The sequence below is a fragment of the Pantherophis guttatus genome, chromosome 14, assembly GCF_059756535.1.
Source record: "Pantherophis guttatus breed Tessera chromosome 14, ASM5975653v1, whole genome shotgun sequence".
In the NCBI taxonomy this organism is placed as follows: Eukaryota; Metazoa; Chordata; class Lepidosauria; order Squamata; family Colubridae; genus Pantherophis; species Pantherophis guttatus.
This window is the reverse complement of record NC_142076.1, coordinates 18,475,601-18,494,109: the sequence shown is the minus strand read 5'-3', so window position 1 is coordinate 18,494,109 and position 18,509 is coordinate 18,475,601. Positions and strand designations below refer to the sequence as shown.

The 18,509-nt window shown below is 45.9% G+C and overlaps 1 protein-coding gene across 1 annotated transcript in view; it reads right to left on the bottom strand.

The window, feature by feature from the left end:
- Window positions 1–5,525, bottom strand: part of MAP2K3 (mitogen-activated protein kinase kinase 3) — a 56,878-nt gene extending 51,353 nt beyond the window's left edge. Inside the window, exon 1 of the mRNA XM_087878634.1 lies at window positions 5,366–5,525. Within this exon, the coding sequence (XP_087734760.1) occupies window positions 5,366–5,381 (16 nt within the window). The 5' untranslated portion in view covers window positions 5,382–5,525. The remainder of the gene's footprint in view (window positions 1–5,365) is intronic.
- Window positions 5,526–18,509: the final 12,984 nt, after the last annotated feature.

The window sequence follows — 18,509 nt, the reverse complement described above, 5'->3', positions numbered from 1 at the left end:
CCAAACCGGTCCCTTAGATTTTTGAAGCCATGATGTTTTTCTTCTGCCTGGACCTCCTTTGCCTTCAATCTTTCCCTGGAGGATGAAGTGAAGGATGCCGTATTTTCCCGGGAGTCGTATCACAAGTCCGAAATATTCCAACTTTCGCTTTTTGATGGTTTTGATGATTTTTCCCAGGACTCAGAAGCAAAATCTGTTCTCCCCAAAAAAATCCATCTTTCCTTTCCGTTTGTGGATCCTTCTCGCCAACCTAAAATCAGTTTTAGGGCTTTTGCCTTTGATTAAATTGTCCAAAAAACAAACAAACAAACCTTTTCCCAAATTTGAGCTACTGTACTGTCTCCTCCTCCAATTTTTTCCCCCACCTTCTGATGGCTTCCTCCTTGGCTAATAAATTGCCTTACTATTAACAGTAAATTCACACCATGGCTCAGTGGCTAAGACACTGAGCTTGTCGATCGAAAGGTCGGCAGTTCAGCGGTTCGAATCCCTAGCGTCGCGTAACGGGGTGAGCTCCCGTGACTTGTCCCAGCTTCTGCCAACCTAGCAGTTCGAAAGCACGTAAAAAATGCAAGTAGAAAAATAGGGACCACCTTTGGTGGGAAGGGAACAGCGTTCCGTGCGCCTTTGGCATTTAGTCATGCCGGCCACATGACCACGGAAACGTCTTCGGACAGCGCTGGCTCTTCGGCTTTGAAACGGGGATGAGTACCGCCCCCTAGAGTCGGGAACGACTAGCGCATATGTGCGAGGGGAACCTTTACCTTATTCACAGCAGCTGAAAAATCTCAGGAGCTGAAATATTAACAACACAACAATAAACCTGGCAAAGAACTTCAGAGGGGAGCAGATTTTGTCTTTGCAAGATATTGTGGTTTTTTTTTTGTTTTTGCAAAACAACTTCATGTTGATATTCATCACCAAAGACAACAAGGGATAAATGTCAGCTCCGTGTTGAGTCTTGCATCTGAACCGTGCTGATAGATCTTCGCCACCACCCTATTTATGAAAACACACATACACATGCTGTTCCTTTAATTTCATCCAAGCAAATTCCCAAGATTGCTCGGAAGCTGGTCGATACTCTCAGCTCAATTCTTTAATATATGAAAAATGGGAGCAAACCCCACTTCTTCCTTGCCCTGATGTTGTTACCTAGTTTGGTAATGAAACGTCTGCAAGAAATAAAACAAGCTCAGAGAGCACCAAGGACCCCACAGTTGTCTTCCTCTTCCTCCTCCTCCTCCTCCTCCTCCTCCTCCTCCTCCTCCTCCTCCTCCTCCTCCTCCACAAAACCCATTCCCTTCTAGCACTGATGATGTTACCTAGTTTGGTAATGAAACGTCTGCAAGAAATAAAACAAGCTCAGAGAGCACCAAGGACCCCAGGTATAAAAGCCGAGGTGGCACAGCGGTTAGAGTGCCGTACTGCAAGCTATTTCAGCTGACTGCTAGCTACAGTTCAGCAGTTCAAATCTCACCAGGCTCAAGGTTGATTCAGCCTTCTATCCTTCCACGGTGGGTAAAATGAGGACCCAGATTGTTGGGGGCGATATGCTTACTATGTAAACCGCTTAGAAAGGGCTGTAAAAGCACTATGAAGCGGTATATAAGTCTAAGTGCTATTGCTATTGCTAAGGACCCCTCAGTCGTCGTCCTCCTCCTCTTCCACAAACCCGATTCCTTTCTAGTACTGATCACGTTACCTAGTTTGGTAACAGAACGTCTGAAAGAAATAAAACAAGCTCAGAGATCACCTCAAAGCTCAAACTCTGCCTCCTTCTGGACTAATTTTGCACAGATGTCCAACACTTCTCTCTTCTTTATGCAGCTGTTACATAATTTTTCAGGGCCTCAAAGATTATTGTCCCCATCTCACCTCCAAGCGGAGAAACAAACAAATTTGCACTTTAAGGCGAGTAAAGAGGCCAACTACAAACTTTGGCCAAGTTTTACTCCACTCATCATTTGCCGAAGATACCCAGGCAGGAGTGCCAAATCGAAGCATGAACTCCCCCCTATCCATGCCCCCCCTCCCTCCCCGAAGTCGATACCCGACTCACGCTAAAGCTGTGTGATGCTCAGAGATGCTTTAGGGATGCCCTCCCAGACAACAGCAGAAACATTACATTTGCACCTCGGTGTTATCCCCACCTTGGCTGCCAAGAGAAAAACTTAGCCAAAAGAGATACAACAATGCCAAAAAAGAGCCTTGGTAGTACAGTGGTCTAAGGCACCCTGTTATTAAGTTGGTTATTAAGACCAGATGCCTGCAATTACTGCAGGTTCGAATCTCGCCAAGGCTCAAGGTTGACTCAGCCTTCCATCCTTTCTAAGGTAGGTGAAATGAGGACCCAGTTTGTGGGAGCAATAAGCTGACTTTGTATAAAAATATACAAAAGTATGAAGGCTATTGCTTAACGCCTTTTAAGCCGCCCTGAGTCTCCGGAGAAGGGCGGCATATAAATCAAAATTAAAGAATAAAAAAAGAATAAAGAATTAAAGAATAAAAAATAAAAATAAATCTCTTTACATCCTCTCTTTGACCTCAATGCAAAATTTGCAAGAAGGAGCCAGGGGGGATGGATTACACCCTAATAAAATTATCTTAAAACAACAACAACAACAAAAATAATAAAGTCTCCTTCCCTTTGAGGGTCACGCCTAGCTGTTTTTCTGCTTCCACTGTTTTCCCTGTAGGATGTTTTCCCCCCTTCCCCTTTTCTTTCAGCCTAAGGAATTCAAGTTTTAATTGAGTTCGGGCAAGCCACCGTTTTTGCAGATCTGACAGGGTTGGCTAAGCGATGATGCTACTTAGCCAGGTATCAGCCTTCTAAACTTAAGTCATCTTCCAGGAAGTTCGGGTCATGTCCTCACCTTGGGAGGAAACGAGAAAGACGGGATTGCAGGAAGACGTCTCTAATGCTGAGAAAAGCAGAAGGAAACAGAACAGGTCGTCTGAAACGGGATAGGTATCCTGCAGGACCTCCAAGTTTCCCTTCCAACTCTTGTTTAATTTAATTTAATTTAATTAATCATATTTCTATGCTATAGAACAATCATAGGACAATCAACAGCAAAACAGATGGACTCGGGTTTACAGTGAAAGATCTAAGGCAGGAGTCTCCAACCTGGGCAACTTTTAAGACTTGTGGCCTTCAACTCCCAGCTTTGCTGGCCGAGGAATTCTGGGAATTCAAGTCCACAAGTCTTAAAGTTGCCAAGGTTGGAGACCCCTGATCTAAAGGACCAGGTTGAAGACAGTTGATCCTGCAGGGAGTCGTACCTATTGGATCCTTAAAAGTCAGCACCGGCTTAATGGCCTCATCAATATATTATTGATGATGCCATTATTATGCCAATATTATGTCAATATATGATATAAAAAACCCATAATCAATGAACATGAAGGCCCAGATGTCTTGAGAAGATATCTCAGAAAGGTGGAACAAAAGAGAAGAGGACACTCGACAACCAAGTTAGGAACGACGTTACACTGGCAACGGATGCAATGTTGAGCAATCCTTGGATGGATCTTCTCAAAGCTGATCTGTCCCCCAAGTCAGTGTCTTCAGGACAAATCTATCTAGATCAGGGGTGGGCAACTGTGGCCCTTTTACAACCTGTGGACTTCAGCTCCCAGAATTCCTGAGACAGCCAAGCTGGCTGTCTCAGGAATTCTGGGAGTTGAAGTCCACAGGTTGTAAAAGGGCCACAGTTGTACACCCCTGATCTAGATGGTTCATTAAAAGTTGACCTTGGCTTGATCACGCCTCATCCTCAGGAATCACCATTCCAGGAGCTCTCTAAAATTTCAGACGTTCTCTCCTCAAAGGGACCATCTATTCTGTTCATCTGAGTCCTTCTGGAGAAGGGCGGCATATAAATACATGAAATAAATAAATAAAATAAATAAATCTCTGTGCAGCGGATGTCAAGCCAACCACCTCTTTTGGTATCTTCCGACTTGCCAAAGGAATTAAGGCACCCACTTTTGTGGACTAGACTTATCAGAGCACGATGGAGAGTAGCTTCCTTCTCACCAGGTATGTCACCCCTGGAACTCCAATGGCCACCGAGTTGGGAAAAATAAAAAAAATTCAGGTAGAGAACCCAACCTGGGAGCTTCCAGGGACATGGGATTTAGCATCTCTTAAACACACACACCAATGAGGAAATTCATCCTCCAGGATTTCTTTTTCTTTTTTTCCTTTTTAAAATTATTACAGGCAACCTGTTTTCTCAACCTGTGGGCCCCGGACAACGGCGTGGATAATAACAACACAACCTCCCAAGCATGAAAAACAATGACCAATAGCCAGGTCATCTGAGGTAGCTCTCATAAACCAGCCACACCAGGCTGATGACGTAGGAGCATCTCTCTCACACACAGACACACCGTGCTCAGTGCTCCAGCAACCTGCTGAACTTAAAATTCACAGTGGAGAAACTTCTGTTGATTAGGCCGGCGGGATGCGACGTTTGAGGGCACCCCCCCCAAGCCACCCACCCACCCACCCCCAGGAAAAAAAATGGCTTCATTTTACAACTCGAGGAGGATGCTAAAAACACCCCCCCCCATCTCTTCCCTCTGCAACCATGCAAGAAAAAGAGAGAGAGAGCCCAACTAAGGCTTTGCATCCAGACGCTTTCCTTCCAACTCCGTGCCCGAACTCGCAGTCCTACTGAACTAAAACCTTTGGCGAGGCTGTGCTGCACGATTCACACGACCCGCCGGACGAGCAGGGATCCGGGTCTCGTGGTTGTTTGCCTTTGCTTTTCCGCTCGCGAGGGGTTCAGACGTCCAGAGGGATCCTTCCTTCCTCCCTCCCTCCCTCCCTCCCTCCCTTTTTTTCCTTCCTTCCTTCCTCCCTCCCTTTTTTCCTTCCTTCCTTCCTTCCTCCCTCCCTTTTTCCTTCCTTCCTTCCTTCCTTCCTCCCTCCCTCCCTTTTCCCTTCCTTCCTGCCTTCCTCCCTCCCTCCCTTTTTCCTTCCTTCCTTCCTCCCTCCCTTTTTCCTTCCTTCCTCCCTCCCTCCCTTTTTCCTTCCTTCCTTCCTTCCTCCCTCCCTCCCTTTTTCCTTCCTTCCTCCCTCCCTCCCTCCCTTTTTCCTTCCTTCCTTCCTCCCTCCCTCCCTTTTTCCTTCCTTCCTTCCTCCCTCCCTCCCTCCCTTTTTTCCTTCCCTCCTTCCTTTCTTCCTCCCTCCCTCCCTTTTTCCTTCCTTCCTTCCTTCCTTCCTTCCTTCCTTCCTTTCTTCCTCTCTCTCTCTTCAATCTATCTATCTATCTATCTATCTATCTATCTATCTATCTATCTATCTATCTATCTATCTATCTATCTATCTATCCATTCAAATCCCCCCCCTTACCTTTGGGCAGGGACATGGCTGCGTCGTGGCGAATCCCCCCTGGCTCAGATCCGACCCGGCAGGCAAGTGAGACGGGCGCAGGTATCCAGGCGCCCCGGAGCGCAACCGCGTGGCATCTCCGACAGGTGAGCGCAACCCACCAGCGCGATCTGAGCCCAGGAAAGGGACTCCGCACGCCCAGCAGCCCTCGCCCCGCCCAGCTTCCCACCCCATTGGCTTACCTCTCTGCAGGGGCGGGGTCCCGTCTCAGTCCCGCCCCCGCCCAGGTCCCGAGACTTTTGCCCAGGTGACCTGAGAGGAAATTCCAGCCGCCTTGTTGTTCCTCTGCAGGGCGGGGAGCCCGTGACACGCCTGGCAGGATGCGCCCAGCCTCGGGCTGTCTCTCAGCTGCCAACCAGGCTGGGGCACGCGCTCCTGGCCCCAGCTCATGCCAGCAGCTGAGCTGCCCTGGGCATCATCGTGGTCTGATGCCCAAACCAGCATCGGCTGACTTTGCATTGTGCACTGGTGAGGAGGAATCTTGGCTTACCTGGCGCCTCTCTCCCTGCCCAAAGGAGCCTTTCGTACCTATTGCCGGTGCCCTCCAGTTGAGGGGTCCTTGCGTCATCACGATCTGGGGATTAAACCAGCATTGACTAACTTTGCGGTGAGGAGGAATCTTGGCTTACCTGGAGCCTCTCTCCCTGCCCAAAGGAGCCTTTCGTACCCAATTCCGGTGCCCTCCAGTTAAGGGGTCCTCACGTCATCACAATCTGGGGATCAAACCAGCATTGGCTGACTTTGCCTTGTGCACTGGTGAGGAGGAATCTTGGCTTACCTGGGCACCTCTCTCCCTGCCCAAAGGAGCCTTTCGTACCCATTTTCGGTGCCCTCCAGTTGAGGGGTCCTCGCGTCATCACGATCTGGGGATCAAACCAGCATTGGCTGACTTTGCCTTGTGCACTGGTGAGGAGGAATCTTGGCTTACCTGGCGCCTCTCTCCCTGCCCAAAGGAGCCTTTCGTACCTATTGCCGGTGCCCTCCAGTTGAGGGGTCCTCGCGTCATCACGATCTGGGGATCAAACCAGCATTGGCTGACTTTGCATTGTGCACTGGTGAGGAGGAATCTTGGCTTACCTGGAGCCTCTCTCCCTGCCCAAAGGAGCCTTTCGTACCTATTGCCGGTGCCCTCCAGTTGAGGGGTCCTCGCGTCATCACGATCTGGGGATCAAACCAGCATTGACTAACTTTGCGGTGAGGAGGAATCTTGGCTTACCTGGAGCCTCTCTCCCTGCCCAAAGGAGCCTTTCGTACCCATTTCCGGTGCCCTCCAGTTGAGGGGTCCTCGCGTCATCACGATCTGGGGATCAAACCAGCATTGGCTGACTTTGCATTGTCCACTGGTGAGGAGGAATCTTGGTTTACCTGGGCGCCTCTCTCCCTGCCCAAAGGAACCTTTTGTACCCATTTTCGGTGCCCTCCAATTGAGGGGTCCTCGCGTCATCACGATCTGGGGATCAAACCAGCATTGACTGACTTTGCCTTGTCCATTGGTGAGGAGGAATCTTGGCTTACCTGGGCGCCTCTCTCCCTGCCCAAAGGAGCCTTTCGTACCCATTTCCGGTGCCCTCCTGGTGAGGGGTCCTTGCATCATCACGATCTGGGGATCAAACCAGCATTGGCTGACTTTGCATTGTCCACTGGTGAGGAGGAATCTTGGCTTACCTGGGCGCCTCTCTCCCTGCCCAAAGGAGCCTTTCGTACCCATTTTCGGTGCCCTCCAATTGAGGGGTCCTCGCGTCATCACGATCTGGGGATCAAACCAGCATTGACTGACTTTGCCTTGTCCACTGGTGAGGAGGAATCTTGGCTTACCTGGGCGCCTCTCTCCCTGCCCAAAGGAGCCTTTCGTACCCAATTCCGGTGCCCTCCAGTTGAGGGGTCCTTGCGTCATTACGATCTGGGGATCAAACCAGCATTGACTGACTGCATTGCGTATTGGGAGGGGAATCCTGGTTTGGTTCTTTTTAAGTTTTTATTTTTCATAAACCCATTTACATGCACAGTCATTTCCATCATTTTTCATTCATCTTTTCTTTTTAACTTTCAGGGGAATCCTGGTTTGACCAGCATTGGCTGACTTTGCCTTGCATGCTGGGAGAGGAATCCTAGTTTAGCCAGAGTCCTCCAGTGCGGCACTTCTGCCAATGAGTCTTTGGCCCCTGTTTCAATGCCCACCGACTGAGATGCCCTTTGCATCGTCGTTGGCTGATTTTGCATCGTGCACAGTGAGAGGAATCCTGGTTAATCAGATTCCCCCGGTGTGATAAGCACCTTTTTGGGACACGCTGACTTCAAAGTTTGCCAAGGTTCATTGTTGAACAAGCTACCTTTGCTTTAAGTGCCTGCAATAGGCTGCCCACGCCCCGGTCCCCCCACTCCGTTCGTGTTTTGCCAGGCATCCTGCTTGCTGGCTTTGAAGCACTGGTGAAATCCAATTTTTTTTACTACCGGTTCTGTGGGCGTGGCTCGGTGGGTGTGGTGTGGCTCGGTGGGCGTGGCTCGGTGGGCGTGGCAGGGGAAGGATACTGCAAAAATCTCCATTCCCACCCCACTCCAGGGGATGAATACCACAAAATCTCCATTCCCATCCTACTCCAGCGGAAGGATACCGCAAAATATTCATTCCCACCCCACTCCAGCGGAAGGATATTGCAAAATCTCCATTCCCATCCTACTCCAGGGGATGGATACCGCAAAATATTCATTCCCACCCCACTCCAGCGGAAGGATATTGCAAAATCTCCATTCCCACCCCACTCCAGGGGATGAATACCGCAAAATATTCATCCCCACCCCACTCCAGCGGAAGGATACTGCAAAATCTCCATTCCCACCCCACTCCAGGGGATGGATACCGCAAAATATTCATTCCCACCCCACTCCAGCGGAAGGATACTGCAAAATCTCCATTCCTACCCCACTCCAGCGGAAGGATACTTCAAAATCTCCATTCCCACCCCACTCCAGGGGATGGATACTGCAAAATCTCCATTCCCACCCCACTCCAGGGGATGAATACCGCAAAATATTCATTCCCACCCCACTCCAGCGGAAGGATACTGCAAAATCTCCATTCCCACCCCACTCCAGCGGAAGGATACTGCAAAATCTCCATTCCCACCCCACTCCAGGGGAAGGATACTGCAAAATCTCCATCCCCACCCCACTCCAGCGGAAGGATACTTCAAAATCTCCATTCCCACCCTACTCCAGGGGATGGATACCGCAAAGTATTCATTCCCACCCCACTCCAGCGGAAGGATACTGCAAAATCTCCATTCCCACCCCACTCCAGCGGAAGGATACTGCAAAATCTCCATTCCCACCCTACTCCAGGGGATGAATACCGCAAAATATTCATTCCCATCCCACTCCAGCGGAAGGATACTGCAAAATCTCCATTCCCACCCCACTCCAGGGGAAGGATACTTCAAAATCTCCATTCCCACCCCACTCCAGGGGAAGAATACTGTAAAATCTCCATTCCCACCCCACTCTGGGGCCAGCCAGAAGTGGCATTTGCCGGTTCTCCGAACTATTCAAAATTTCCGCTACCGGTTCTCCAGAAGCTGTCAGAACCTGCTGGATTTCAACCCTAGTTTGAAGTGTGAAATGAGTTCTTAGGCTGTTGTGTTGATTTTGTGAGGGGTGGGTTGGACAAATCAAGGCACGTGCGTTCACTCCAATAACGAGAAATGTCTATTTAGTTCCACGTTGCTATGTGAAGTTCAAACTCAACAACAGGCAAAAGAATTTGGAGGTATTAATCAGCTCACCACACCCAGCTACCGTTCTGTCGAATGCCGACATTCACCGATGATTAAAACCTCCTAAACTGCACCTCCTAAACTGAATTTCCCACTCATCTCTTCACTAATCCCTCTTCTTCCTCTTAAAAACGTTTCCTGCCCTGATCCTCTCTTCAAACTGGATCCGTTCTTTGTCCAGTGCCGGATTCCGTGATTTTTTTCCCCCAGGTTAGGGGAAAAAAATACCCTATTTTTTCATGGAAAACACATTTCTGAGCTATTGCCGGTGGAATGCAAAGCTGCAAATGCCATTCTTATGACTGAACGGGGGACACCTGCCTGTTTAGCGACCGTTCAAAGTTACGACGGGGCTGAAAAGAGTGACTTACGACCAATCCTTGCACTTATGACCGTTGCAGGCATGGGAGGTTTGTAAACCATTGAAGGCAGTGGTGAAAGTCAAATTTTATTACTACCGGTTCTGTGGGCGTGGCTTGGTGGGCGTGGTGTGCCTTGGTGGGCGTGGCTTGGTGGGCGTGGCAGGGGAAGGATATTGTAAAATCTCCATTCCCTCCCCACTCCTGGGGGAAGGATATTGTAAAATCTCCATTCCCATCCCACTCTGGGGCCAGCCAGAGGTGGTATTTGCCGGTTTTCCGAACTGCTCAAAATTTCCGCTACCGGTTCTCCAGAATCTCTCAGAACCTGCTGGATTTCACCCCTGATTGATGGGGGATTTGGCAAGTTGTGTTAACACGACCTATCCTGGTTTCCACCCCAGATGACTTTAACATAATGCACCAACATGATGACAAGAAGGCGGGTTGTGTACTTGTCGACTTAACGACCGCAATTGACCCCCAGATTTTTGTCGCTAAACCAAATGGTTGATAAGTGAGTTTTTGCCCCCATTTTACGATCCTTCTTGCCGCAGTTGCTCAGTGAATCACTGCAGTTGTTAAGTTGGTCACCCGGGTTGTTAAGTGAATCTGGCTTCCCCATTGCTGGCCAGAAGGTCGCAAAAGGGGATCGCGGTCATAAGTGTGAAGAACGGTCATAAGTCACTTTCTTCATGCCATTGTAACTGAGTGGGGTATATGTGGCATTTATTTTTATATCTGTATCTGTATCTATATCTCTCTATCTCTTTATCTCCCTCTCTATCATCTCTCTATCATTTATATCTATCTATCATCTATCTATCCTGTCTATCATCTGTCTGTCTGTCTCTGTCTGTCTATCTATCTATCATCTATCTATTGACTATATCTGTCTATCTATTTATCTATCTTATCTATCTATCTACTATATCTATCTACTATATCTATCATCTATCATCTATCTATCTACCATCTCTCTCTACTATATCTATCTACTATATCATCTATATCATCTATCTATCTATCTATCTATCTATCTATCTATCTATCTATCTATCTATCTATCATCTATCATCTGTCTATCCTGTCTGTCTGTCTATCATTATCTATCTATCATCTATCTATCCTTCTATCATCTGTTTCTGTCTATCTATCTTCTGTCTCTCTGCTTCTGCCTCTGTCTGTCTGTCTATCATCTATCTATCCTGTCTATCATCTGTCAGTCAGTATCTATCTATCTATCTATCTATCTATCTATCTATCTATCTATCTATCTATCTATCTATCTATCTTCTGTCTCTCTGCTTCTGCCTGTCTGTCTATCTATCATCTATCTATCCTGTCTATCATTTGTCTGTCTGTCTGTCTGTCTGTCTGTCTGTCTGTCTGTCTATCTATCTATCTTCTGTCTCTCTGCTTCTGCCTCTGTCTGTCTGTCTATCTGTCAAAAAATAAATACCCCAAAGAAAGCAAGAATGTCCTTAAAGCTGCCCCTGAGTTCACTACCGGTGGCAAAAAGGTGACGTCAATGATCCCAATTTCCCACACACACTATTCCCCCCCCCTCTCCTTTGACCTCTGGTTATCAAAATACGAACAGGAAACAGCCGGATGCTGTAAGCAAAGTCTTCCCGCTCGCAGAATCCACAAGCTGAATTTACCTGAAAGCCGTTGCACCATCATGGCAAACCCTGGAAATCCAGCAGAAAAAAAAAAAAAATTCACGCGAATGCAAAACCAAACGACGTAGACACGAAGGAAACCTCAGATTTCTAGCCAAGATAAATCTCGAGGAAGATTCGAGATTTATCACGCAGAACCCACCTTCGGCTGAATGCAGTGAGTCCTGCCTTGCACACACAAGAACGGTGGTGCAAAATGAGGGTTGCGGGGGCAGCTGGTTTTGGGTGCAGCTGCCTTGGATTTTCTTTCATGTTCCTCTATTTTATTTCTTTCTAGATTCAATTGATACGCCGCCCCGTCTCAATTCATTTGGGCAGACTCTGCCCAAAGTCAAGAAACCCACCACTCTTTTTTTTTATTATTAAAAAGTTTTATCAAGTATTACAACAATTTTTCCCATTCCCTCCTCCCCCCCATCCCTCCAACCCTCCTCCCCCCACCTCCCACCCCAGATTTCCCAGAGCAAATACAGGGTATAATATTTAACAAACATAAACTAAAATATGCTAACTTTCTGTAATCTCCAAACTCCCTCTTGCTCTTTAACTCCCCTTTCTTCTAACAAACCATAATTCAAAAAGAAAATTTTGGTTTCATTCATAGGCTATTTGAAACTTTTTAGTCTGATATTTGTTTTGAATATAGTCAATCCATCTTCTCCATTCCGATATATATCTTTCATTTGAATGGTCCTTCAAGCATGCCAAAATTTTTGCCATCTCTACTAAATTCACTACTTTTAACGTCCATTCTTCAATAGTAGGTAAGTCTTCCTTCTTCCAATACTGCGCCACCAGAAGTCTGGCTGCTGTTATTAAATTTAAAATCAATTTAGTCTCTATGTCCGTACAATCTGTAATTATACCCAACAGAAAGAACTGTGGAGTAAATTTTATCTTCTTCTTGAGAATGTTTTGGATAATCCACCATATTTTTATCCAAAATGCCTCAATTTTTTTACATGTCCACCATATATGATAATACGTGGCATCATCACATTCGCAACTCCAACGCTTAGGTTGCAAACTTGGATACATACAGGCTAGCTTTTTAGGATCTAGATGCCATCTATAAAACATTTTATAAAAATTCTCTCTTAAGTTTTGGGCTTGCGTAAACTTTACATTTCTAACCCATATTTTTTCCCACGTTTCCATCATTATTGGTTCTTCAATATTCTGTGCCCATTTTATCATACAGTCCTTAACTAGCTCTGAAACCCACCACTCTTGACAGCGCTTAAGCTGCTGGCCAATCATCAGAACATCACACAAAAGTGGATGGAAGCGTGGAGTAGCTATTCCCCCTCAAGATATTTCTGAGCATATTAATCCTAATAGTATATCTCCAGGATTTAATCTACCCCAACATATATGGGTGACATACAATAGAATTAGAACGACTCATGGGGTGTGTGCCGTCTCCAGTGGTGGGATTCAGCCGGTTCGCACCACTTCGGGCGAACCAGTTGTTAACTTTCTGAGCAGTTTGGCAAACTGGTTAATGGAAGAAATCATTAGGGCGGAGAACCGGTTGTTAAATTACTTGAATCCTACCACTGGCCAACTCCTTGTATAAATGGGAAAGATACCTTCAGCACAATGCGATTGCGCTCCCCCCCCCCGACAGACTCTCCAACATATATTTTATTTATTTTATTTATTTTTATTTATTTATTATTTATTTATTTATTTTTATATGCCGCCCTTCTCCGGAGACTCAGGGCGGCTTACAATGTGTTAAGCAATAGCCTTCATACTTTTGTATATTTTATACAAAAATGTATAAAATATACATTTTATGTATACATTTTGTATACAATAAGTCAGCTTATTGCCCCCACAAACCGGGTCCTCATTTTACCCACCTTAGAAAGGATGGAAGGCTGAGTCGACCTTGAGCCTGGTGAGAATTGAACTCGCAGTAATTGCAGGCAGCTGGATGTTAAATGCTGCCTTAGTAGGAAGCATTAGCCTCCTACACCACTCAGGCTCCTATAGTGAGGGAATGCTCTAACAGAAGGTATTCAGGAGATTTTAGGGACTTCCTCTGCGTAACAACCACAGATACTGACTGGATCTCCAAACTCGACATGAAACTCTGAAATGTTATTTCTTTTTTCCTCTTAGGTTTTCTTACCGCTTTTTTAAAAAATTGTTTTAATTGTTTTAACCTGTAAAAATCAAGTGTTTTAATATTGTGTGTGACCAGCCATACGCTAAATAAATAAATAAATGGGCAGACTCTGCTGTGGGAGGGGGGGGGTGCTTGACATCCTTTAAAAGCTGTCCACCAAATCGTGCTTCTTAACAACGATCGTAAGGGGAGAAGACTCTCAAATCCGTGATGGAGAAATTCTCCTTCCAACAGTATTTTAACTTTAACGAACGGGATCTCATTAGAATGGAGTTGATGGTCTCCGCTAGAGTTGGAGGCTCAAAATCCTTGCTTCGCGACTCATGTTTGAAGCAGGAAAAAAATATATATATGAAATTTTGACTTTGGCTTTTGATGATTAGATGACATGTGATGTTATATAGGCCGTTGGCCAAAGAAATGGAACCAGCAGCATTCGCTAAGGTTGATTTTTGGGGGGATGAAATTCTCATCACTGGGCTTCGCAGCAGGATGGGGTAGCATGATAAACTTGCCAACTCACTGCAGGTTTTGGGTTATTTAAAAAAAAAAAAGTCCCTTGACTGAAACTTGTATTTGCATCGGAGGGAAACCCCTGAAAAAAAACCGAGGGAGATTTAATCACCGTCGCTTCGGTTGCGTTGACCCCACCTTGATGGGAAGATGGTTTGAAAGCTGTTTGAGGGTCACCACAAGCCACAGTAACGTGGCTGGGTTCGTTTCGGGGCTGCTCGATTCAGTCAGGATGGGGTTTGTTTGGGCTGATGGTGGTGGAGGAGTCGGAGACCTGTCAACTGGGCTGGGTTGGGTTAAGGAAGTAGCTGGCTGGGGGATTCTAGGAGTTGAAGTCCATCTTCGAGTTGCCAAGGTTGAGAAGCTCAGATTTAGAGCAACACCTGGACTCGGCCAATTGTAACTTTGCTCAATAAAGCATGATTTAAGGAGTCAGTGTGCAAACCTCTCTCTCTCTCTCTCATCTATGACTATCTTCCCTCCCTATCTGTCATCTATCTATATCATCCATCAAATCCATCTCTCTATTGATAATCTATCTCTCTATCATCTTTCTCTCTCTCTCATTTACGTCTGTCTGTCTATCATTTCTCTCATATATCTATATCATCTATCTATATCAGGGGTGTCAAACTCGCGGCCTACAGATCGGACGCATCACACGCTGGCCACCCCCACCCCCATTTTAGCGAAGGGAGGGGGGGAAGTCATGATATGGAATGTGACGACAATGTGACGACGCAAGTTTGACACCCCTGATCTATATCATCTCTCTCTCATCTACCTATATCATCTATCCATCTCTCTCTCATCTGTCTGTCTGTCTGTCTGTCCACTTATCTATCTATCTACCTATCTATCCATCCATCAATCAATCATCTATCCACCAACCCATCCACCCACCCACCCACCCATCCATCCATCCATCCATCTATCCATCCACCCACCCACCCACCCATCTCTCTCTCTATCGATCGATCTATCTATCTATCTATCTATCTATCTATCTATCTATCTATCTATCTATCTATCTATCTATCTATCTATCTACCATCTCTCTTTCTCCCTACCTAATCTCTCTTTCTCTCTGTAATCTATCAATCATCTATCCGTCTATCTATCTATCTATCTATCTATCTATCTATCTATCTATCTATCTATCTATCATCTCTCTCCCCCTCTCCCTACCTAATCTCTTTCTCTCTGTAATCTATCAGTCTCTATCTATCTTTCTTTCTTTCTTTCTTTCTTTCTTTCTTTCTTTCTTTCTTTCTTTCTTTCTTTCTTTCTTTCTTTCTTTCTTTCTTTCCATCCAAATTCTGAAACTGCCCACCTCACGCACAGAGGGGACATCCACTCCACTATAAATGCCTCTCAATGCTCCCGGAGATTTCTGTTATTGGTCGTTCTGGGCACACCATTTTTGACTTTTCCACAGGCCGTTTTCCAACAGGTAGAACCAGATAAAGAACTGAGAAGCTCCTTTTGCCATGCAGATCCTAACTGGAGGCTCATCCTCAGTCGGGGGGACGTTTCTACTGACTTTCCCAGCCTACTTAGGATGGAATCGGGATCTTTACTGCAAAGGCAAAAAAGTCAATATTCCTCTTTGTTTTTTTTAAAAAAATTAAAGCTCTGAGCAAACAGATGGGAGATTTTAACTAGCAAAGATGACTTTAATAATTGTGCAATTTTTCTGACAGGCTCATTCTGCCCCCTAGTGACCATTGAATAAATTACAGAATCCACCCAGTGCATTTGCCGGGGAAGCCCATCACGTTAGTTACGGGAAGTATTTCTTTTTATGACTTTTATTCATTTTTAGTCACGGCAGAGACACCTGAGGCAGGGCGTTTCTCGTTCCAGTTTCTATTTCTCTTAACTGCTCAACGTCCAGTCGGTTTCCCCTGCCGCAAATTCGAGGTAGCATGCATCCCCAAAACACTGAATCCATCCATCATGATAACTTCTGGCAAGATTTCCAGAGGCTGAAACCTCCAAAGTTAACTGGCTGGATTTTCCACACCTTCTTGGTGAGGATGTAGGCAAGGTCTTGGATTTATTTTAGTAGAAAGTGTAGGAAGTTAGCACCCACGCCTCTCCTAGGAAAATGAGATATTTTAGGAAATATTAAAAAGGCAGAATATTTCCCCTAGAAGGGAGCCAGAAACTCAGCCCCCCCCCACACACACACACCTTTGTCAATGGGCCATTAAGGCTTGGGCCAGTCTATTCTACCTAACAAAGATCTACCACCTTCAGGCAGAACCATAGTAGGAATTGCCCAAAGCCCTTTCATTACATAATCACCCAGCAAGACTCAACCAACCTTGGGACACAGACAACCTACAAAATTATCTCTGCATGGCCCCATGGGAGTCTTCACAACCAATCAGAATACAAGCTCAAATTCAAAGCCAAACAGAGGGTATAAATCTCTCTCTCTCTCTCTCTCTCTCTCTCTCTCTCTCACCCATGGACCTTTTTTGCCCAGGACCTCAAACCATGTGATCCTGTCCACCATTAAACCATCTTTCCAAGCAGTCTCCGTGTTTCCAGTGTCTTTCTTCCCACTTGGAACTGAACCCAGATGGACATTTCTTCCAACCAAAGAATTCAAGATCTTCTGAAGAACACCTTTCCTTTCCAGGCCTGCAGAACTGGTGGCCTGAAGAATCAATGAATTGCATAAGTAAACGGCAGGAAGATACTGGAAGCTTTATCTCGCTCCACCCACTTCCATTCCTGGCATTCTTTCTGATGAAGTTCCTGAAGAATGTAGAGAACACGCAGTGGGAGAGTGGCATCATGCTAATTTCTTCCTGGAATGGAAGAAGGATTGTTCCTTTAGGTTGCATAGTTCTCCACTTGGGATCCAGAAACAGACACACACAAACAGACACACAATATAAATGTTTATGTTTATGTTTATTATATTTGTATACCGCCCTTCTCCCGAAGGACTCGGGGCGGTGAACAGCCAGCAGATAAAATACAAAAAATACAAAATTTAAGACAATATTAAATTAATTTGGCCCACAGTTAAAACACCCCTATATTAAAACCCATAATTTAACAATTTAAAATTAAAACAATTTTAAAAAGTTAGGTCAGGTCAGCCCGGCTTGATGAAACAGAAATGTCTTTAGGGCACGGTGGAAAGTGCGCAGATCCGAGATCCGCCATATCTCCGGGGGCAGCTCGTTCCAGAGGGTAGGTGCCCCAACAGAGAAGGCTCTCCCCCTGGGGGCCGACGGCACCCTGAGGAGCCCCTCTCTGTGGGAGCGTACTGGTCGGTGGGAAGTCTTGAGAAGCAATGAGCAGTCTTCCAAAATTTGAGGGGTTGTCACAGAGAAGAGTGGGGGAGGTCAACCTGTTCTCCAAAGCACCTGAAGGCAGGACAAGAAGCAACGGAGGGAAACTAACCAAGGAGAGAAGCAACCTAGAAATAAGGAGGAATTTCTTATTTATTTATTTATTGGTTCGATTTATATGCCGCCCTTCTCCGGAGACTCAGGGCGGCTTACAATGCTTTTAAGCAATAGCCTCCATACTTTTATATATACCTGCTTAGTAGGGCTTTTGGCCCCACCTAAGCGGTGTTCTTTTTTATACAAAGTCAGCTTATTGCCCCCACGATCCGGGTCCTCATTTTACCTACCTCGGAAGGATGGAAGGCTGAGTCAACCTTGAGCCTGCTGAGATTTGAACTCACAGTAATTGCAGGCAGCTGGCAGCTAAGTGCTACTTAACAGCACTTTAGTCCGCTGCGCCACCAAGGCTCCTTGGTGCACCAAGGCTTCTTGACAGTTAGAACAATTTTGTATTTGTATTTGTATTTAATTTGATTTATATGCCGCCCTTCTCCGAAGACTCAGGGCGACTTACAATGTGCTCAGCAATAGCCTTCATCCTTTTGTATATTTATACAAAGTCAGCTTATTGCCCCCACAACTGGGTCCTCAATTTACCTACCTTAGAAAGGATGGAAGGCTGAGTCAACCTTGAGCCTTGGCGAGATTCGAACCCTGCAGTAATTGCAGGCAGCTGGTCTTAATAACCAGCTTAATAACAGGGTGCCTTAAACCCCTGTACTACCAAGGCTCTTAATTAATCTGTGGAATGACTTACCTCCAGAAGTTGTTAATGCTTCAACACTTGATGAACATATTTTTTTTCTTTTATGTACACTGAGAGCACATGCACCAAGACAAATTCCTTGTGTGTCCAATCAGACTTGGCCAATAAAGAATTCTAATTCTAATTCTAACACTGGGAGTTTTTGTCTGAAATGGTACGGGGTTTCCTGCCTTGAGCAGGGGGTTGGATGAGAAGACCTCCAAGGTCCCTTCCGACTCTGTCATTCTATATTCTATAACAGTGATGGAGAACCTTTTCGGCACTGAGTGTCGAAAAGTTCGTGTGGAAACTTGGCGTGCATGCATTGTTTCGATGATTGGATAGCTTTTGACATTACGAAAAAGGCTTGAAGTGTATGTTGTGAGATATATAAAAAGAGCCTTGGTAGTACAGTGGTCTAAGGCACCCTGTTATTAAGACCAGCTGCCTGCAATCTCTGCAGGTTCGAATCTTACCAGGCTCAAGGTTGACTCAGCCTTCCATCCTTTCTAAGGTAGGTTA